The following is a 22,788-nucleotide window of genomic DNA, read 5'->3' on the forward strand; positions in this document are numbered from 1 at the left end:
CAGGAACAGTTTTAAAGAAGGCGTCAGACCATCATTCTCTCCTTTACCTCATTTCCACCATTCATTCTCTTGCATTTTCCAGGCTGAGTCCCTGGAGCCTTGAAACCTGTTTTTTACAACCAAAAAAGAAAAAAAAAAGTTTTCTTTTCCAGACCAGGAAAAGTCATGTTTGAGTCTCCACAACCAAAACACAGCACAGGAAAACTCACAGAGCGCGTGATCATCGAACTTGCTGAACAGACATGTTTGGACAGGGACCAGACCATTTTCAGATGATGTACACTAACGCATTTAAAAATGTTTGAGCACTGCCAGGGGAATCTACTGTGTAAGAAGGACTGCAGCTTCATACTATAATTGACAAAACATATAAAGGCAGCATGAATGCACTGAATGCTGAGAATTGCTCCAATGTGATGCCAACTTTCTCTAAAATCTGAACTTGAGACTTCAATAACCACATTTTGTTTGTAATGTGTCGCACTCCTGGTTAAAACTAATAGTACAACAAACATACTGTGTCTTAGTTTGACGGCACCCAAGTGGTTTTGAGGGGCATTTAGATGTTGAAACAGTCACAAAGCCAGTAAAAGCCATCAGATTGAATTTGCACATTGTTTGAGTTGTTTAGTATGAAACGCCAATGAATCGCTGTTTGTGTGACAGTTTTCCCGATGTCTGATTCCTGTAGGTGCCACAGCTTCCGCCCGTAAAGAAGTCATTCGCAACAAGATCCGCGCCATTGGAAAGATGGCCAGGGTATTCTCTGTGCTCAGGTATGCCACCGTGGAAAATCTCAATTTCACCGTTGTTGTGTTTGCTTCAGAACTACAACATAGCAAAAGACTGAGCAACCTACAATATCAGATGAATGGGTGTTAACGGGGAAGCCGATCTGCATTTCTCCGATGACGTTTGAAAACTATAAAAGTGAGCCCCTTTCAAAGACCTTCTACAGTTTTCTTATTGTTCCGTGTTTGGCACTAAAGATGCCGTCATCTACCCGAGTCAACGAGCCAGCGATCATTTGGACAAAGCAGGCAGCAGTGTGGGGAATATGTTCTTTGATTTCTTTGAACACAATGCAGTCTAAATGCAGCTCAGGCTGCATTGTTATGGAGAAGCTCCAGAAAACCATGACTGTACTGTCTCCATTTATTTTCACTCTGTGCACCTCAGACTTCCAGTACAGCTCAGAAATACTCAGACGACTCCGCAGTGCATCAGTGATGGACAAGACGCTGAGTACAGGGAACTGGTCAACCATTTTGTGGCACGGTGTGGGAACTATCATCTCATCTGTTAGGGCACAACAATCTGGGGTGCTGCCTTCTGTTCTTTCAGCAGCATCAGAGCCAGTGACTCAAAGAAACCGAACAAACTGATAAAGAAAGTTGGCTCTGTGCTGGGGACTGCTCTGGAGCCCTTGGAACTGATTATACACAGAAAAATGTTGTAAAAGCCGCTCAACTAAAATGGGCACTGCCGCACTCTACACAGCGTAGTAATACAAAGTGTGCTCAGTCAGAGGCTTCCTCAGCTCTGCTGCAACAGAGAATGTTACAGGAGGTCATTCCTGTCCAGAGCAATAACTCTACACAATTACTTTTTTTTTTATTTTTTACAGTGATTAATAACAATTTTTTTTATCATATTTATGCTGCAAAAATAATTACCCATTTTGAGATTTATTAACTGTTCTGTTCAATTCATACAAACATTACAATAAAATGACTGTATTTGCTTTGTGTGCAATTATGCAACTCTTAAAAGTAATAGTTTGTCTCTTCTGTATTGAAAACATATGCCACTGCCCTCTACTGGGTATAAAAAGTATTTTCATGCCGCTTGAACACCTAACGCTCATGATTAAGTCCTACCCAAATTTGTCGTTATGCAATTTGAAAAGATATAAGGTTGGTATTCCGAGTCATTCAGCTGGTTGTTCAAATGTGTTAGCATTGTCACTTTTCAGCTACGGCTACGCTTACACAGACTTAAACTAATTACAATATATGAATAATGCGCTTGTCTTTTTTATGTGCAACCTTAATACAAAAACACGGGAGCAGTGAACTGCATCAGCATGGTTAAATAGGAAAAAATTAATTTCTGTAAATTTGGTGTGCATTATTACTTTGAAAATGCAAGTTTAAATTTGACTAAACTCAATTTTTCAAATTCTGGTGAACATCCCAGAAAATTTGGTTTGGAATTCCAATTACTCCTGCGTGTCTACACTCACCTGGACTCAAACTGGTCTGGCCTTCTGCATACAGCTCCTGCTTCACGCTTTGACCCTGGAGCAGCAGAAGAAGAGTAGCCACAAAGTGTACTGTTTGGCAAAGCTGTAAAGACGACTCGTTTTTGTACTTATTTGCCACCAGATAGACTGTTTGACAACCAGAAAAAGCCTGATACTAACAACCTGAAAGAGGCGTATCGCCACCTATTATAGCAGAGTGGGAAATAGTCGGGAATTTCTTGATCTTATTGACGGTCGTACAAGTTGACATTTACAAAAGTTAAAAGGAAATCTCTTGTACCAAAAGCAGAACCAATGACACTGCAGCTTCTCAAACTATACTCAAGTGTTTAATAATTTAGCCAGAGGGCTGTACTGGTTTCTGCACCCACCCTGTCTTATTTCTTGGTGGTCTTTAACAATAAACTGAGCTTAAAGGAAGTGCCACCTTGGAACTTGTGTGTATGTTTCTGTCTATTCCAGAGAGGAAAGTGAGAGCGTGCTGACGCTGAAGGGACTGACCCCGACAGGCATGCTACCAAGTGGAGTGCTGTCCGGTGGCAAAGAAAAGCTGCAGAATGGTAAGACTGTCACCGAGACCCCCATCCACAGCCCCCAGGATGGATTCTCATACATGCACACGTTTCTCTTATAAAGCAGGACTCCGAATACAATGCTAACTCAGTTAAACTTAGTTTAATCCGACTAACCAAAAGCAGCTGCTCTATGTGGCTTTTTTTCTACTTTAATGTAGTTCTGTGTTTCTAGTTAAATGCAACTTTCCGCGACAATGTCGTGTAGATTTTCTTTGGCCTTTTGTCTTCTTCAGTGTGTCCTCTTAACGTCTGGCGTTAATACCCTGTCTTCCAGTCCTGTTTTCTGTATTCCACTGGTTTGATCTCAAATATTACTTATGTCTTTTTCTTTCTCCTTTCTCCCTAGAAACTGCAGGTATTATCGGTTGTGCAAGTACTCTGTTGTGTTATCTTTTTGTTTTTGTGAGACAAGTTTAGAGTTCAGTTCATCCTCTCAATTCCAAACACTCCCTCAGCGAGTTTGACAAGCTGCTGCAGCTCAGGAGTAAAAGGCTTTCTGTAATCGCTTTCAGGAGTGCTTCAAATTTAGTCCAACTCCTGACAGAACTTCACTGTCCAGATTTAGAGAGCTAGTTGTGAATCTCAGCATTGTTCTGTCAAGTTAGATGTTGTTCAGAAGACCAATTGGAATTGAAACAAACATCTGTGAGTGAAAGGGGGAATAGCTGCTGTCTGCCTTGTCATTCCCAGAAATAAAGCAGAAATCCAGACCACTTCCCTCTCCTCTCACAGGTTCTCACACGACATCAGCTCGCACTTCCCAGAATACACGTGACGCATTTAACTTTACGTTAAAGTGAGCGTTAGCAGCATCAGTAACAGATAAAGAATACTCATTTAAGATGGAATGGAGGAGTTTATATTTTGTGTTTTTGAGTTCTGATACATGTCTCCCTTCACTCGATTTTCTTATTGTCATAACCATTCTATGGTGTTATCAGTGCACATTCCTCCCCATACACATTGGGCCAGGAAGTTCTGCCTGCCAGCAGGCAGTGGTCACCCATTCACATCAACGGAGCAAACATCATGTAGTTTTTACTGGGGAAAGGCACAAAGTCCACATTAGGCGGAAAAGGAAGGAAGGTTGGTTGTGGGGAGGTGTACGACGTGAGAGTCTGTGGCACTTTAACTATAAAATTCCTGTTTGGAGAGGACAATACACCAACTGTTTCCTCACTTTCTTGTTTTCATTCATTCACTCTTGGTAGGAAAAAAAAATCACGATTTGAGCCATTGTTGTGCTAAACTAAGTCCACGGCAGATTCAACGATTCCAGCATTTGGTTGTCACCAAGCTGTGTGCGAATTGTCCACCCATACACTATATCATCCAGATATCTAGTGAGTCAGTCATTTTGTGGAGCTTTCTATCCAGGATATAGTGTGCCACAAAGTCATCATATGGTACACAAAATAGCACCCATTTAGTGTAAAATGTAAATATAGATCTAATGCAACCATTTGCAAATCTCATAAACTGATATTTTATTCAGAAGGGACATAGAAAAAAACGTATCAAATGTTTTAACTTGAATTTGATGGCAACGACATGTCCTGCATTGTAGTCAGCAGCTACGGAGTGATGAAGTGGCCCGTCTCCTCCTCTGCCTGAGCTGCAGGATTTAAAAAAAGCATTTCGATGGTTTCCAAGGTGATGCATTAACACAAGAAATAATTGAATGAATATGATATAAACCAGTTGGCATCGCAGGTACCGACTGACCCATTTGAATGGCGAAACTTTGCACTGACAACACTTGTAGAACAAGATGGACTGTTGGACTGGAAGAAGGGACCAAAGCTGGCCGTTCTGTCCATCCGAGTCGTGAAGGACGAGACGCTCGTCTCTGTAGGAGTCCCGATGATTTCCAGCGTCTTTACTTAGCTTTCATCCAGAAGGGCATTTTTAACCCCCAACCACTCTGGTACCTTTGAGAGACATTTTCCTCTGACAAGCTTGACAGCAGTGGTCCCGATGATTGTCATTTATAAGAAAAAATAAATGAATAGTGGCTGCAGATTCTTTGTTTTTCAAGCTATTTGAAAGCAGCTGACACTAAAGAGAACCAGAGTGAAGGTAGAGTGATGTTCCGAGATTCCTGTTGCAACATTAGTAGAATCACATTGCTCCCCTCTTTTAGGCAGACACCAGTGTGCTTCTACTGTGATGTTGACTACATCATCCGTGCTGTTAAGTTTGTTGCTTTTGTGCTTTTCTTTTCGGTGGTTTCTACTCATCCCCATGGAAATATGTTTTGTAGTCATCTGTACTTTTGAGCTCTCTCCCCTGTCTTTGTGTGACGCTGATTTTATGCAGTTGTGTTCTGTGTAAATTCATAACCTCCAGGATGACTGTTGTTACTTGGTAAGTGGCTGAAAGGTTTCTTCCCCTCACGCTCCAACCAAAGTACGCCAGCACCTTTTGATATTTCACATCATGAACTGCTTAACCTGCACTTCCAGATGCAACTTCATATGGTACACACCACAGCTCCATACGTCTTCTGTGTGGTGCTGTTATCTCAGACGAGCTGCAACCATAAAAGCCACAATCCCTCATGCACCTAGATCTTATTCCCGTTTTCCATTCTCTACTTCCAGCATTGCTTTCTTATTGTCTGCTCTTATTTGCGTAATGGAAGAAAACTAATGTTTTTTCAGCTTTACTGTGTCGTATTTGCTATGAATGTTTGTTCCTGCAATATTGCTTTTTTTTTCTCTCTTTTTTGTTGTTGTTCTGCTACTACATTCCCCCCCTTTGTTAGACTTTTTCAAAGTACCCCAGATGCAGTCCTCTCCCTGAGGTTTGCTGCCACAGACACGTGTCACCTTCCCTTTACAGATAGGAAACTCATCACAAAGCTAAGGCTCATCTCTCTCCTCTTTCTCCACCTTTCCTGCTCTTTGCTAACATCCACCTGTCCTTTTTGCCATACAATGTGGAGATGACGTTAACCTTTGTTGTCGGCATTGGCTGTCTTTGCTGCTCATTGACTTTGTTCCTGGGACAAATTGAACTCCTCTGCTCACTTCTCTCATTCATTTTGCAACCCCTCTTCTTCTCTTCAGCTACTATTGAAGCTATTGAGGCTGACGAAGGTAAATGGGTCTGGCCGCCCTCTTCTGTTGCTTTTCATGGCAATAGCAAGGGGGCTCCGCTGGGTTTTCATCCATTTCGCTGGTGCTTGAATAGTGTGTTTGGGTGTTTGGGCTAACAAAATGTGGCGTAGTATTAACAGAAAAAGATGTAAGTAAGTAAGGAAATCCCATGGTCGCACGTTTTAAAGGGGAACGCGTTTCATAGCACAGATTTCATGATCACAGAGGTCATACTGTGATTCTGAGTGAGTGCAAAGCAAAACATATGCTAGAGACATCCCAGCATTACAAAGTAAAAATCAGTTCAGTGGTTATTTTTGATACTACTGTCACGGATTGCTGTACAGTCAAAGTTGAAGGGTTAAAGTTTTTGGCTTTACATTTCAGGAGAACTGCTAAATGTACTTTCTCATGCAAAATATCTCAATGAGCAACACGGTAGTGACGAGATAGAGGTTGCACTTGAGGAAATGCACATTCACACTCGCACAGTGTGAGGAGTGGGAATACTTGGATCTTCAGGCAGCTGTTACAAGCCTGTCTGGAAAACGTATTGTCTTCTTAAAGCCCCTGAAAACCTGGCTTCATATTTCACTGTTTGCTTTTGTATGATATGACCTTTTTCTAAACTAGATTTAAGCCAAAATCAGATCAAAGTACAGTCACAAGTCAGAAAAAGTTGGGACAGGTTAGATTTATTTCGACTTTCTTTCATTGTCGACAGCATGAACACAAAATGTCATCAGTCGTGTCAGAAGATCTTCAGATTTTCCCACTCGTTGGGTGAGAAGATCTTCTAAGTGAAAACAGTGTGCCTCAATGAAAGATTTGGAATTAATTTAAGAGTTTCTCTACAGTGCAGAATATCATTAAACAAAAAGAAACCTGTTAATAATGAATACGTTTTCAGGACCTTTAAGAGATACAAAGTCCCACAGCACGTAATACAGCTAATCCAGACAGCATCCAAAATATTTCTGCCAAGAAAATCCCATCGATGTCGAAATAGAATACGTTAATAAAGTAACAGAGAAAGTATTGAATTGCATGGTAAGTTTCATTTCTAATGACAAGCCTGTTTCTGACACTGTAGAGGTTAGTGTACCTTTTGCGCTGCCCTCACACAACACAATGAAGTCTTGCTATGAAAGCTTACGGTGGGTTTTCCCCTTTGAAACAACTGAAGCAGTTGTGCATTGTTGTTGCTGTTGTATTTCTAACGTAATGTCTGTCAGGCTGAATCTGAATTGATAGAGTACTGCTCCACAGGAGTAATCTAAATTGGATTCTACCTAAAATCTCTCATTCACATCGCCTTTGGCGCAAGAACAACCTCAACTGCGAGCTAAATAGTAGTATGCCAGCTGCTATTTACACTGAAATTGTCCAGTACTTCCTCTTTAGCTCCATAGAGGACAGTCCATTGCAGTGTCAAGACTCTTCTCTGCTTCACTCTTCATGTGGATCCTCTGTGGCCCTGCTGTGTCGTGTTCTATTCCTCTGAGCTGCTAATAACCTGTGTCTGACCTGTGCTATGCAGCAACACAACTACACTACCCATCTCTCCACACTCCCCCAATTTGTCCTCTAAAATGATGCCCACCACCCCTCTCATTCTAATAAGGGTCACTTTTTTTTTTTTTTTTTCTTACAATCATTGTACCCATCACCACCGAGACCCTTGGTCTTTGTGAGAGGTGGAAGTAAGACAATCTGAAACTTTTACAGGTAAAATGAACCTCAATCAAGCTGACTATGGGAATGGTTTATTTTCCCTTTAATTCCCATATTCAGTTCAGTTGAATTTGATCCTGTTATTATTTCATTTGATTCGCGCTGAGACTTCCACCCCTCATACCTTCTAGAAAACCTTAATTGCTGCATGCTCCAAGCAGGCTAAACAAGTCGTTAGCACCCCAAGTATTTGTAGTGTCTCTGTACGTGAGCTCAGTCTCAACGTGGTCCTATTTTGTGGAAGTGAATGTCTCAGTGGGCTCCACTCTAGTTGTCTTCCCCCCACCCCCCAACCCCTCTTTCTTTTAATCTTCTTTTTGTTTCTTTGATCATTCTCCTTCCCTATTTGATGTTTTAAGCTGTGATGTGATTGGCGATCTGGATGTTCGGGGTCCTCAGGTGTTCTGGAGCGTGATTTTGAAATGGGCCACATTTACACTTTTACAGAGTGCGAGCAATGTTGAAGATCTATTTAACGGCAGCCCAAGATGGCCATTAGACGGTCCCGCATTGTGGAGGTTAAAGCATGGATCCGTGATCCAATGAAAACCTGTTGACCCTGATGCCAGCAGCCCTCTGTATAGATTTAGAAGGATTATTTCATCCTTACGTCTGTCCAGCTACATTCTCTAAAGTGCTGATAAGTGGTACTATTGTGTTGTCCTCTCATTAAGATGAGTTATTTACCTTTCATAGCACATGATCATCTGAAGCTAATCGTTCAAAATGTATAAGTGAAATATAAGCTGTTGTCTTTTTGAAAAAAAAAAACAAAAAAAAAAACACATTTTTAAACAGTTAACATCAAAGGTTGGTGAGTTATTTTAGCTTTTTATGTTCGGGTGAATGAGCAGTTCAACAAGTTGTGAAATGTCCTCATTTTCTTCCTTAGATGGGGTTACATGACATGGTTGATGCCACCCTTAAATGTCTTATTCAAACACCAGTCTGAAACCAGACACACACACACACACACACACACACACACACACACACACACACAAAACGCCACAGCAGAGGTGTCCTGAATTCAGCCTGCATTCTTTCAAATGTTTTTTTCTAAACTGATAATCGGCGCGCATTAAGGCGGGATTGCGCAGTGACAGCTATCCAACCACCTACCGAGCTTCCACGGTTCTCAGTCCGATCCGATCCTCTCTCGTAGCATTTACTATAGAAAAAGAACAAGGTGGAAGACTCTTATCTGCATCAGTCTGTTCAAAATGGCAACAAACCATTAAAGAGTCATTTCCTGCATCTGCGTCACTTCTGACTAACAGCATGTTCTGAGTATTCACTCAAAAGGAAACCCGTTACTCATGCCACACATCTCCAGAACATTGTTTTTAAACTGACACATCCAGAAACAAATATGCTTAGTGCTATTGATCTTCTTATTTGTCTCTACCCAAGAAAGAGAATTTGTGTATTTCCCAAGCTGTTGAACTTTTGAAGATTGGCGTCACACATTATCACAAGTGTAAACGGGGCCTTTAACATGCTCAGTTTTCATGGTCGAGCTGTAGTTGGATCAGCTGATGCAACCCTTGATGCAGCCGTCATGCTATCTCAGTAAAACGAGTTTGTTTTTTCTCTATGAACTGAAATCAAACCCAAAAAAAACGGCTAAGTCTGGTGATGTGCGGGTGAATGTGAGCAAGTGTGACCCCATTATTTTAATCATTTAAAGCCTGTCCGTCTAAAAACCACCCCTCATTCCCCGCCCTTCTTTTCCAATTTTTTTCTCACATCTCAATAGCCATCAAAGGCTTCTCGCCCCAGCACAAGATCACTAGCTTCGAGGAGGCCAAGGGTCTGGACCGCATCAACGAGAGGATGCCGCCACGGCGAGACGCCCTGCCCTCGGACGCCAGCCTCAACTCGCTCAACAAGGCTTTGTCCTCGGAGACCAATGGCACAGACGCCAAGGGGAGCACCAGCAGCGGCAGCAACATCCAGTGAAGGCCAGCAGCAGCAGGCGCCGCCTCGGCCGACGGGGCTGCCTGGCTCCCAGCCTCATCACGGCCCGCCACTGCAGAAAAGGGGCAAAGGGTGAAGAAGTGAAAAAGGAGGGGGAGGGTAGGAGTGAAGGAGGGAGGCAACTAGGACTGAAACTGGGGACATCTCACTTGCTAGTCTTTGGCAATGCCTTCATAATATTAGTTCATAGTCAAATCTGCTAAGTTATTTTCGGGTCCCATTTCTGAGCGGTCAGGCCCTAAACATGCCTGATTGTACTCCACACCACAGTTAATCAGAGAGGAAGACAGAAAGCGGGGAAGGGAGACCGTAGAGGTGACAGGTTTTCTTTCTTTCTTTCTTCTTTTTTTTTTTTTTTTCCTTGAAAGACCCTTGCTCATTTACACCGAAATGGAAAGTCGTGTAACTTCTTACTAACTATTGTACGTTTACAAAAATACAGCACTAAAAAGGACAGAACATGAGATAATGTTTTTAACATATAAGGGTGTACAAACTAAATAAGGACTATTTATTGATAACTTTTTTCTTTTTGCTACTTTTATGAAATAGCTCTGAAATGAATTAGGCAGTCTTAAGAAGAATGTTGCAATGTTGTCGAAATTCCAAATAATGGAACGTTTTATGGTTTTGTACATATGCTTACCTCAGGTTCTTTTGGTGTGTGCTTTGACCTGATTTTTCTGTATAATGGCTAAATAACTTGGTAATGAATACCTATTTTCTTGAGTTTCATAACTGGAATTTACACTTGCGTATCTATCATTTGCAAATATGTTTTATTTTTTTGTCTCTTTTGGAAAGGGGGGGGCTGGATTTATCGTGGCTTGCTGGAATTGAGTGTTCATTTTTCTCTTTTTAAGTATTGCGAACAAAGTAAAAAATAGAGAAACTATATTGTGTAAGAAAAAAAAGAGTACAATAAACTTAAAGTGTCTGCCTATGCATGTTTTATAAGAATCAAACAAAGGAAATAGAAAATCTGAATACCTTGGCTGTGGAGGCCTGTTTTGAGATATATTGCGCTTTAGTGAACATATACTGGAAACGTATACCTGCATACTTTCAATTAACACCATGATGCTCTATGCCTTCAAGTCCTTTTGTAATTGAAGCATTTAATTATCTAAGATGGATAAGGAAATCATATTTTTAACCTGCGCTTGTAAGTTCACACAGTCCATTTAAGCATGTTTGACAATTCTTGTGAGGTGTGTGGTTACATGTGGATCTCCCAAATGCATGATTAGCTGTTTGTGTCATATAACAGGTGAATCGGTTTTTGTTTTGTTTTGTAAATGTGCCACAGAAAGTGTAATTTGATTCCTATTACTATTATTTGGAACTCTGCTTTGTATATCAGTTACAGGTTTGATACTGCTCAATACTTTAAGATGAAACAAAAAAAAAAAAATACTGAGATCTTTTTTAAGAACTGCTTTAAGTGCCCAAGTAATTCACTACACAACATGAAGCCTTGCTTTTGTAATTTAAACTTCAAAACTGTCGGCAGATGAGGCATGCACTTGCAACTATGAGAAGTATTTTATATAACTGTTCAATAAAACTGTGCATGAATTTCAACTTGAAACAAAGCCGTGTGGTCCTGTGTGAGTGCGACTTGAGTTACGCTCGACCGTCCTCCAGTGAAGGGGCGGCCATTTCACATAAAAACAATCTTAGTTCATGTGGGTTTGTGTTTCCGTTAAGACTACAAGAAACACAGCCTCCATTGCCCAGAAATCGAAACCAAAGGCATCGACAACGGAAACAACAAAGTCATAATATCCCATTTCCATTTGCTCCCCATGTCTCTTGGCACAGGTGTGCGTTTGATTTGGTCAGTGTTTTTCTCCCTCGTGTACCGTTCCTCCCAGCAGAGCATCCAAGGGTTAACTGCCCACGGTGTTGATGGGAAATTGCTCCTTGGCAGTTCCTCAACAAAGGTGTTTCCTCTTTATCAACCTTCGTGACTTCTTTGATTAAACTCAGAAGGCCAGGCAAAGATTACACAAACATACCTGCGTGCGTGAGCAAAAAAGATCATCTTTTCTAAGCGAGGATCGGAATACGCTTGGAATTAGTTTGTAAAAATACCAGTCAAACCGTGTCAAAATGACATATCCATTGTTCCATATTACTTATTTACATCGACTTTGCTTGTATGCATTTCCAAAAATTCTAATATATTTAAATGTCCTTTAAAACCTGAAATTAAAATCCTACATTTTGACATGAATCAATTCTACAACTTCAAAACGTTTTAGTTAAAAGGTTTTTTCCCCCCTTGTGTCCCTTTAATTTTCAGTGTCTTTCTTTGGTTTCATCTGTAATTAAACACAATGCTCACATCAAAAGGAAGTAAACTCTGTCATCCTGTTTTTTTTAAGGGAGCGCCAAAAAACCAGGAGCAAATTTTTTGCACCTACAGAGGGAAGAGCATGAAGGCCAAGTGAGTTCGCTTATTGTGAAGGCGACAATGAGCCGAGGAGTGGAAAAATCTCTGGGTCTCAACGACTTAGCTGAAAAGTCATTATAATCTGTGTGGATAAATAAGATAGAAAGTGACAAGATGATTCTTTCAAATTACAGAGCCAACGGGAAAATGTTCAGACCCTCTGAAGAGTCCCACAATGTGCATTATCATCATCACTTCAAATAAATAAAAGAACTCAAGTTCCAATCTATTCAGTGTGCATTTAGTGCCCAGCTAAAATCATCCCCTGTAACAGTGACAGCCTCAAATCTTCTCAGGAAACATCTTGGCACACTCGTTCCTTGAAAGTTTCCTTACTTGGACACGTGGAAAACCTGCACTGGATGGGGATGCTCAGTGTGGAACCGCCTCCACAGACATGCCAAACTGGCATCAGATTCAGACTTTGACTGGATAACTTCAAGGGCCAGATGCATAAAACTCTAGTTTCGTGACTAAAATTGTGCTCACGTGCAAAAGTAGAAAAGCGCCTACGGATTATTTCCACCACATTTATTGAGCTGTTCTTTGTGGGGCGAATGTTTCACTTTTCTAAATCAAAACAACTGCTGTATGAACAGCGGGAAATGACTCCTCTAGTTTGGAGGAAAGTACTTTTGATAAAGTGGATTAAAAAAAATAAATAAGTGGTGCCATTGCAAACAAGAGGCAACAGCTCAGAGAGGAGAGTATCAACACTAATGACTCTTTATCGGCAACAGATAAACACACAAGACGTATAACCGGTTTGTGTTGAAAAGCTGATTATTAAGAGGAGGACAGATGGAATTCTGTATGTTGGCGGTTTTCTTTAACAGCCTTTTGAAGCCTGTTGCAGCATATGAGCCAATCTCATGCCAGTAAATCAAAGTAATCTCAAAGTACTGCTTATAGCATCCCCAATTAAATATCATGAAGGCAGATAAACAAAATTTAATTTTATGTATATATATATATATATATATTTTTATTTCCTTTTCATTTCTGCTGCTCTAAAAATGGTCTGAAAAATTTGTAAGGTGTGCACATGCTCGCCAAGCAACTCCATTTTAAATATCACTTTGTTTGTAGGAAAAGACGTACGTTTTCATCATTTGGGCATTTACATTGTTTTCAAAGACTTCTCCCTAAATGAACTCCTGCGTTTTCTGGCGTCCAAAATGTGAAACTTTGCCCCAACTTACGATGCTGAATAGGTAAGCGGTAAAAAGCGGACTCTTATGCACTCTCAAAGGTTTCTTTGAACATGTGATGAGAAAGTGGTCAGTGAATCTAAGGGTTTGTCCAGATGGGAGGCAAGAGTCTCTGCGAGAGAAGAAAGGTTGGTCATTTCCTGATTTACGATTGGAAGAATTTCCACTGACTAATGCAGGGGTTGAATTAAATTCGAGATGTTTCTTTTTACTTTTGCAGGAGTCCGGTGGGACTTTGAGGGGAGGTGCTTGAGCCGTAGGAAGGTGAGCAGGCAGCTATGGAGCAGGTCAGTATTCCCCTGCATAATCATGACAGAAAAACTGCAAATAAGCTTTTTACTCTTATCTATATTCTTTGATAATCTAGTGATGCTACTAACAAGTTTTAATGCCATGTCTAGTTTCATACAACATGTGTAGATCCATCTGTTTATCAGATAAGAGGAGTTTGCCTCTCGGGATGTGGGAGTAATTGAGTTGCCTTTAGGAAAACTAACAATAGGCCCTTATGTGATAATGAGTGAAGAATACTTTCCGCTGGGCCCTCCCAAAAGGCTCCCCCATCTCCACAATGAAGCTCTGGATCCGTACAGTAGCTCTCATCGGCTTGTTTGTCACCAGTCTGACTAAAACCCTCCATCCCTGCTTTCTCTGTTGAGCTTAGCAGCCAAATATCTTTCCCTGTATTTTTTCCCGATCTGTGTGTTGACACAATCCTGCCTCGCAGGTCTACGGGCAATTCTCTCACCCCTGTGGCTTGGTTTTCACTCTAATGCACTTATAAATGGTCATTTGTGTGACTTCATACAGACAGGTGTGTGTGTGTGTCTTCTTCATTATGTTCAGTAAATTGATAAGCTGCACTCTTTTCAAGTCGCACACAAACACTGATAGATGAAGGATTCCTCTGAGTTCATTTCCTCGTGTCTTTAGAGTCTTTATCCTCAAATAAATGGATGTTTTGAGTCTTTTACATTTTAAAAAAACACACAAACTGTTGCTTTGTGGAGAACTATATGTAGAGCAATAAGAAAAATAAATTAAATCCATCTCAAGATGAGTCTGATACATGACAAAATATGTGAAAATGACCATTAGGACTGTGTCGGTGAGGGAAAGTACTCGCTTTATTCATTAGTAGAATTAAAGCTGTTTCAGTAGCAGCAGCAAGTTTATCTCTGTACTTTCTGAAGGCATTGTTCCAGAAACAGTGAAGAATAGTGAGACGTCATGGCTGGTATTTGTGCAGCTCCCTTGGGCTGTCAAGTGTTTATCATCTGTTCAAGATTTTATTGGACAAAACAAACTGCCATTTTGTGATTGTATCTCTTTTCAATTTTCTTTTTCTAGCTCTGTGTTGCTGTAACAACCAGAGCGAGTCTGAAATCTGTTGAAGTGCGTCTATCCTAACTTATTCCAAACTTTGAGGCTTTGTTTGTCTTATATAATTACTTACATCACTAATGAATTGCTTTTGTACTGTCTCTGGTAAGCCCCCTCCCAACTGGTCAAGTGTTGTTGGAGCAGGAAAAAATAAGTGATGGGAGTTGCCTCAAACACATTACTCCAAACTGAGATTGTTGTTAAATGGACTCAGGTTTGCACCAAGTGGCTGCCTTGTGTTAGTCTCCTCATACACCCGCTTTACGTCAGGAGGGGAAGCCAGTGTATTTCCTCCCCTTCTTTATCTAAAGGAAACGCGAAAATAAACACCAGCGGTGGAGTGCCCAGGCTTGGACACCTTTTGCGCTGACCACTGAGCTTGAGTCTGTGGGAGAAGTCGGAGGGGATCGCAGCCACACAGTCACCATGAAGTCCATCAGGGTTCTTGTTCTCCTGCTGTCGTTTCTTCATGTCTTCACAGGTAGGGCGATGATTCAGCTTGACTTCAACCTTGTTTCTACATTAAAAACAGGCCTTGTCGATTGGATCTAAAAAGAAAAACTAATCTAAAAAGCTTGCACCGTCCAGCCACTTCTACAGCCAGCTATTCTTCTGTCAGTGACTGCCTTCATTGTTGTAAGACAATTCATCTCTTTTTGTCTGTCCCGTGGCTGATTAGATTACATGTTTTATCCTCGCTTTTAATCCCCAAATGCAACCGAATTTTTTTTCTTGGTATGCACAAAGATAAAGATCACAACGATGTTCAAAAGAGGCAAACACTTTGAACGTTGCCTTTGATACATCTACCCAGAGGGTGTATTTCCATTTATCTAGGCTGAGATATGCGTGTGCGAGCATGTTTATTTTTGCGGCAATTTTTTCCATGAACAACTTGGAAAAAGTAGTTGTTTGTTTTTATTTATTTATTTTTGCCATATCAAGCAAAAGTGTAATACATTTAGAAATGTATTAAATTTATCAAAGAAAAATCTAAGGTGCCGGTCTTGGCTGAAGAAAAAGACAAACATATTGGCACATGATTTGTTTGTTCTACCTGTGCAGAGCCAAAAGAACTTTTAACTACCCTGCGTTGGTCTGATAGGGGATCTGACAGCAGATAGCCAGTGGGAACCAGACTGCCCCCTCTCTCACAGAGACTCTGGGACTATTGTCCTGAGACCCAAAGGTCCCAGCTGGCAGCAAATCGACTTCCAGCAGTAAACATCTGGAGGAAACACCCTTTCTTGAGCCAATCTGCCTTTCGGACTGGTCAGAATTACTGCAGGCTTCACTTGGAAATGCCGGAGCAAATACTGAGGACTTCAATCTTTTTTATTTCGCTCCAAGCATTGGTATCTTGACATGGTCCAAGCAAATTAGAGTTGCTTTGGGATTCAACCCAAAACACTGGTGACATGGGCGTGTCTGAACCGACTTACAAGAAATGCTCAAAGCACCCTGTTGTTTCTGTGACTTACAGGCCTGTCATCCGCCACTCTGCTGTGAAATATGTTGAATGAAATCACAGCAGACAGTTGTGAAGACAGGAAGCCTGACGCAGGTCAGGGGACAACAATTGTGTGTCCGACAGGATGCAGCTTCACACTTGGAGCAGAGGATGTCCACCTCAACATGGCACAACCTCTATTTGTATCTTGACTTTTCATCCCCAATATAACACTTGGAGAAAGGATGTCTTTGTCTCAGACATTGAACTTTAAAGCTGTGCCAAACAGGAATTCTGTAAACGTGGAAATAAAAAAACCTGCGCGTCTGTCTGAGGAAATGTCTCACATAGACAAACTTACGCTTGTGTCTTTGTGCCACAGCAGTCTGTGACCTCAGACGGTGAGGATGTAGAGAACGCTGACCCAGTATGCTCTGTCAGTGAATATGTTTGCATGTCTTATCAATAACAAAATACTTGGATGTCTGGGAAATTTCTGCAAACTTGTGCACAGTATGCAACAGTCACAAGTCTAAGATATTTCTGTGAGGTCACAGTCGTGTTTCTGCTTTACAGTTACATCAACTCAATCATCCAATGAAACTGAGACAACAACCCTGGTATTTACCAGTATCGGTGAGTATGACATCAAAGCATTCAAACAGTCTAATGTCAGATAGAATTGTCAACCTGTTCCCAGCTTCATCAGTCACTTGGAGTAGACTGATTTTAAGGATCAGAACCAGGTTAGCATATAATCATTGAAAAAAAAAAAAAAAACGCATTATGGATATATGCACACATTTGTTCTATAGCGCTGACTATCTCAAGATCAATACCACCCTCATATTTTAGAGTTAAGAATAGGCTTAAATCAGTAGTCAGTTAGGGTAGCTTACCACAATACTGGGAAATAGTTTAAGAACAGATATTTAAAAATCTGCTGCAACACCATTGACCTGTTATGTTGTTGTTATGTTATGTTGGTGCTTGATGCTGCTGCCTGATCCAAACTGTTGGTTGGACACCAAAGATTATACAGAAGCATCCTTACAAATTTCTCATTTCAAACATATTGCAAAACACATCAGAACAGTCCTCATAAATGTAGCCTTCTTTGACTATTAAGAAGAGCCTTGGATTTTATTTTTATTTTTTCAACTGAATCTTTTTTTTAAGGTCCAAGGATATCCACTAGTTGCCTGGCAGCTGCAATAAAATATCAGCTTGATGTTGTCACATGATCATGGTTTCTTTATGGATTAAACAGTGGAGATTTATCAAGATAAAAAGCAGGATTTAATGGTGTTGCTGATGGATATTTTAACATTTCTGATACACATGCTGCCTTTTCCCTGTTTCTGATCTTGCTGCTATGCTCGCTCGCTAGCTGATTTTTAGCTAACCTCTTTTCTAACCCCCTCAAGAGTAATTATGAATGGCAAACATCTTCTGGAAATAAAGTTAAACATTTGTTTAATTTTCTTAACAACTACAGTGGTCAGTTTAATTCTGTGGAAAATTGAGCCCATGAGTTCTGATAGGCCTCCTTTTTTCCACAGTTCTATACGTATTTACATGTTGGCGCCTCTCTTTCCATCACAGCAGGAACAACAAATACACCAAAAGGTTCAACTGAATCTGCAGCGCCACCAACATCACCAATAGCAACAAAAGTACCAACAACAATGCCAGTGTCTTCCGCTACTTCTCCTAATAACAGAAGCACAACTCCTGATAACCGTGAGTTAAAGTCCAGCAACACGTTTGCTCATATTCTAATTAATAAAACTCAAGGCATGATTTGTGACATTGTAATTTGGAGGCCATTCACTATCCATTATGTGATATAAAATGGATGTGCATTTACAGTTTCTAGCTCACGTGCAAAGTTGATGGAATTCGTGGTGTAGTAGGGATGTAGAACTGTTTTGTGGAAAAATGCCTGGAATATAAATATATGATTCAAATGATCAGAAAATGTAGTCTGAAGATATAAGCCTTCTTTTTCCTTACAGGTAAAACTGAACCTTCATCCCAAAGCATGAACACTGCTTCACCTACGGCAGCGTCTACATCCCAGCCAAGTTTGAATGACTCAGTTACCCCGACTCCTAATAAAAGTTAGTCTTTCTGTTAATCTTTTTATTCGTGTTGATTGGTTTGTTGACGATTCGCAGTAGGATGCCATGATTTATCACATGCGTATCAATGATGTAAAAGAGGATTTAAATTGATTCCATTAGTACTCAAAAACAGTGTGCAACAATGGACATGAGATTTGTTGCACTGGGCCCAACTTTATAAAACCAGTTAATCTAATAGTCAGTACAGAATTATGTCTTCTGCCCTGTTTTATGGTTTTGGGATAAGTTAGTGGGCATAACCGATACTCTTGAGATCAGTTGTATTCTCTTTTTTTCAGCTGTTCAGGTTTCAAGTTCAAACAACGAAGCTGGAATTAGTTCCCAAGGAAATACCAATGAGGACGTGACCAAGACAACAGAAGCTCAAGGTGAGATACGACTTGGCACATTGAGTTTAACAGTTGTACTCGAAATTTTCTTCCATTTGGTTATTTGACATTTACTGGTATTAGGGGGAAGTATAACCAAGTTGCATGCAACATTGCATTTTAAAATGACATTTGGATCTCAACTAGTTTCAGCTTTGTTAGGATCATAGGAGAGCACTGAAAAGCAAAAACAGCAACTTACCAACATCATATGGGAGCACATTTTTGTTTCCCCATCGTCCCAAACCCATGTCAAAGTATTGATTAGATTTTTCTTTTCAAATGATAACATACTGATATTCATCATCCGCAGGTTCAGCTGCTTCTGCTTCAGGTACTGTGTGCATTTGCATATGTTATGTTATTATCTAGCCCTCTAACATGAATTCTTCCTTCTTTTTCTTTTCAATCTTCATTCAGGCACAAAAGTGTAACATAGAAAATCTATATAAAAAAGCTTGTCTGTGTGGAAGAACATCAACTGGTATCCGTAACACGAATTTAATGTAAATGAGTGGATATCAGATTCATTCTTAACTCTGCAGCTGAGGGATATTAAAAGACCATTTTTGTTTTGTGTATGTGGTATTAACTGATTACTTAATTTTAGTATGATAGCATCACATATCAAGAACGTGTTGGTGCCAGTTGGGAAAAAATCAGATATTATTGTATCACAAGTATTGATTTCATGATATAGATGTCATGTCCCAGTCTGTTACTATGCGACCAGGTTGTTCTTCATCTTATGAGTGCTCAAGCAAGCTGTAAGGAATGTGATAATTGGTGTTAAATCGAGAGCAGCTCTAAGTTAGTTCTGAGATAAGAGGGAATTCTTGCAGCTTCAACTCCCTCAAGTGAAACACTGCTGAACCGACTTATCAAGACTTATAAGAAGCTGTCTCAGAGGACTGCTCACTGAGCATCGCTTTGATCTTTGTCGGATTGCATACAACTTCTTGTTAACAAGAATTAAAGTGCTTAAAAGTTTCAACTTACCGAATCCCACTCATTGTTTTTTAACTCCGAACAGCCCCAAATGAGAGCAGTGAAAGAAAAGATGGCGAAAAGGCTCCACCGAAAGCTGGTAAGTTGTACCCTGTCACCACACTGTTGTAACTGCGCGTGTTGTCATGAATCAAACTAATGAAGAGAAGATCAGATCATTTATAATTACCCTGATAGCTCACAAAGGGGAGAAAGCTGACCAAAAACTTCTAGTTGCTCACACATTTGGGCTTATTTCGTTCAACGACTCGGGGTGAGTAAAAACCCAGATTGACAGGTTTACAAATAATGAAGACGGCCTCTAAGATTTATGTGAGGGGAACACACATATAAGTGCAGAAATTCATAGCAATCCATCCAGTTGTTGAATTCTTTCATTTGTACCAGAGTGTCAACCACAAATTGACTTTGTCACCAGAGTCTGGTCAGTGGGGTTGCTATAATTATTGTACCTTCTCGACATTCCCAGTGTAACTACACAACCTTTCATCCGTCTTTCATTAAGATCCCCCCAGGGTTAGAGGTATTTCAGCTAAAACTGTTACAAAATGCACAGTTTTTACAGTTTTAAAGTAAATTCATGTCCCATACAAAAAGACCAATATGGCCACTCCAACAGTAGTGGCAGCAGTTCCACTAAAAACTCATCTTTGTTCCCCAAACTATGCACTTTTGAAGTTTTTCCCTTGGACAAAATAATCACAAAATATCTCATTGGCTTAAAATGCTTGACTTTGACTCTACACCCTCCCCCTCACACACAGGTATGCGTTTAGGAATCGGAGCTGGCACTGCTGTATCCCTTTTCTGCCAATTTTTTAGACATCAGTCTGCCACAGATGCATGTTAACCTACATGGATGTTGACCACTCTTGTTCTTGAATTACCAGCGGACAAAAAGCTGTGGTGGATTGCGCTCCCTGTTGGCCTGGTTGCAGTTGCTGCTGGCATCTTCCTTAAATTCAATCACAAGAAAGTACACGATCACACAGGTACATGCACAGATTTGATGTAAATGAATTCAACTTCCAACCTGAGATGGCTTTTTAAAAACATTTCTGTCTCTGAATGCTTCCACTCTATCAGTGTAAGTTGTAAGTAGTCATTTTGTTACTTCAGTGAAAACATTGATCTCTCCCTTTGTTTCTCCCGCTCATCAGAAACCATTGACACTGGAACTGAGAAGTGAGTTTGACCATTTAAAGGCTAGATTATATTTCAAGTGTGTGTGAACCAGCAAAATATATGTGACTGTTTCCTCCTCAGCGCGTCTTTCCAGAGCAGGCCTGAAGGCTCCAAAGATGGTGTCATGCTCCTCGGAGTGAAGTCATCAGGTGGAGAGGAAAATGGTGAGCTGCCTTCCCTCTGTTTCCTGCGACAGTTCCTCCTGTTTGCACATTCTTCCATCACTCGGTGAAGCTGTTTCTTCAGACTCAAACTTGCAATTATTTCAGGGAAGTGGCAGGCTTTTAATATCTCATTGTACTGTATGGGCTTTGGGGGCTTTGCTGGGCAACAGAAGGTGTTTCCTGTGATTTCTCGCCCCCACCCTAAAACAAGCAGCAGGGCTTGAAAGATAGGGACTTCCTAACATAAACAGGGATTATTTTGGACAGCAGCTATTGTGCGGCCAGTAAATGTCAGCATGCCCCAGACGCTGGAGGCGTGCGTGAATATACGTACTCGTCCACGGGTGTGCACACACACACTCCCTCATCCCGCCTGTGAAAAAAATGAAAAGTTTCAAATCTGGGCACTGAATGTCCTGTCTTCCTTCCTTACTGCATTCAGGCCTGGAAGCTTTGGCTGAGAGCTACACAGGGAAATGGATTAATGCTTTAGGAATTTTGCAAATGAAGAAAGTGTCTTTGTTGGTACAGAGTTTTGCAGCTTTTAAACTTCTGAAAACGTTGGGGAAACACCTCCACCTATAAATCTTCTATGCACGGTCTCATCTGAATCTCATTTCCTTATGGTGTGTTTCAGCTGCTGCGAGATAGAAAAAGAAAACGAAAGGCAGCAACATCGAGATCGGCGAGTGGAAAAACGACAAGACTCGCCCACAATGTTGCTGTTCTGGAGAAACGTAGATTTTTTTCTTTTCTTTTTTTCCTGTTTTCAAATTTGGGGAAATATTTTGAGTAGCAGGAAAGTATTCATGTGTGATTGTGTAAGCTGGAAGCTGATTTATGAAGTCGGAAAACTTTACTCACAAATAGAAAATGCATTCCTCACTGCAAGGACTGCAAAGCTCTTTAAATTGAAATGGGTTTCACTGCCTGTGGAATACATTAAATGGAAATGATGATTTATTATCTATACAGGCTTTATTCAATGAAAAGTATCGCTGCATCACTGACCTCTGTCAACTGTATGTGTTGGGCCACGAACATGTTTCCTGTAAAGTGCACTGACCTCAGATCTGTCACATATTTGATGGAATAAATCACTTTATTTCATCGCGTTATCGTCCTCCTTTGGTTGTGTTCTCACCCATCATTTATCTTTCTTGAAGTATTACATAGATTGTAATTCTTTTTGTCTGTCGGTTTCACACAAAAGCTGTTTATAAGAACAGGCTCTCTGTAGGTGGAGTCCATTTTTGCTGTGATAAAAAGAGTATCTTCAAGCGAGATTCCTTTGTAAAGTTTTGGTTTGCAGATTAGCTTTGTTTAGATGGGTTGAATATTACACAGATTCAGATGAGTGTAATTACTCTAAAGCCTTGGGCTGGAAGTTACTGACTGTCAACCTCAAACTCACCAATAAACCACTTGATAATGGCTCTGTTTTGGAGCTTCACTTCATCGGATTTGTTCTGTTGACTGCTGTGAAATAAGTCGAATTTGATTTTAGGGTCAAATTATATATGAAAAGTAAACGTTTAGATCATAACTATGTCCATGGCATATCTATTAAAATAATCCTCATGGCAATGACAATGTGTGAATAAAAGTTCATTCTTAATATTAATCAGAAGCAACGATCAAATGATTCTGTCAGCATGGAAAATATATGCCTTGTTCTTCTTTTTGTAGGGCGAATGTTGGTGGAGTTTAGTGATTCACCACCAGAGGGAGCAGATAATCAACACAAGTTTATGTGTT

General features: G+C 40.5%; 2 protein-coding genes across 7 annotated transcripts in view; both read left to right on the forward strand.

Moving 5' to 3' along the window:
* LOC142369371 (protein phosphatase 3 catalytic subunit alpha) overlaps positions 1 to 11,251 on the forward strand; it is a 67,899-nt gene extending 56,648 nt beyond the window's left edge. For 2 of the 5 annotated variants that reach the window (XM_075451725.1, XM_075451726.1), the window contains 4 exons: positions 692 to 776; positions 2,729 to 2,826; positions 5,913 to 5,942; positions 9,436 to 11,251. In XM_075451725.1, the coding sequence (XP_075307840.1) occupies positions 692 to 776; positions 2,729 to 2,826; positions 5,913 to 5,942; positions 9,436 to 9,638 (416 nt within the window). In that variant the 3' untranslated portion in view covers positions 9,639 to 11,251. Of the gene's footprint in view, positions 1 to 691; positions 777 to 2,728; positions 2,827 to 3,187; positions 5,782 to 5,912; positions 5,943 to 9,435 lie in introns of those variants that run through there. The other 3 variants (XM_075451727.1, XM_075451728.1, XM_075451729.1) reach the window with 2 other exon arrangements.
* A 3,706-nt stretch (positions 11,252 to 14,957) lies between these two features.
* On the forward strand, positions 14,958 to 22,140 carry LOC142369084 (uncharacterized). 2 transcript variants are annotated; one of them, XM_075451323.1, is made up of 11 exons: positions 14,958 to 15,189; positions 16,735 to 16,794; positions 17,764 to 17,901; positions 18,177 to 18,281; positions 18,584 to 18,673; positions 18,987 to 19,007; positions 19,707 to 19,760; positions 20,572 to 20,673; positions 20,842 to 20,866; positions 20,948 to 21,030; positions 21,668 to 22,140. In XM_075451323.1, the coding sequence occupies exons 1-11, from the start codon at positions 15,135 to 15,137 to the stop codon at positions 21,679 to 21,681; spliced, it is 747 nt and encodes a 248-aa protein (XP_075307438.1). In that variant the 5' UTR covers positions 14,958 to 15,134; the 3' UTR covers positions 21,682 to 22,140. The 2 variants fall into 2 exon arrangements, with proteins under 2 accessions (XP_075307438.1, XP_075307439.1); XM_075451324.1 differs by lacking the exon at positions 18,987 to 19,007 and having other exon boundaries at positions 14,964 to 15,189.
* Positions 22,141 to 22,788: the final 648 nt, after the last annotated feature.

This window comes from Odontesthes bonariensis, chromosome 19 (assembly GCF_027942865.1).
Source record: "Odontesthes bonariensis isolate fOdoBon6 chromosome 19, fOdoBon6.hap1, whole genome shotgun sequence".
NCBI classification, from domain to species: domain Eukaryota; kingdom Metazoa; phylum Chordata; class Actinopteri; order Atheriniformes; family Atherinopsidae; genus Odontesthes; species Odontesthes bonariensis.

What these genes read in the sequence shown, in the direction of transcription:
- LOC142369084 (XM_075451323.1), top strand. Translation starts at nt 15,135, where the DNA reads ATGAAGTCCATCAGGGTTCTTGTTCTCCTGCTGTCGTTTCTTCATGTC. An exon ending in AAGCACAACTCCTGATAACC is followed by an intron (nt 17,902 to 18,176) that starts GTGAGTTAAAGT and finishes TTTTCCTTACAG; the next exon opens with GTAAAACTGAACCTTCATCC. An exon ending in ATTGACACTGGAACTGAGAA is followed by an intron (nt 20,867 to 20,947) that starts GTGAGTTTGACC and finishes TTTCCTCCTCAG; the next exon opens with CGCGTCTTTCCAGAGCAGGC.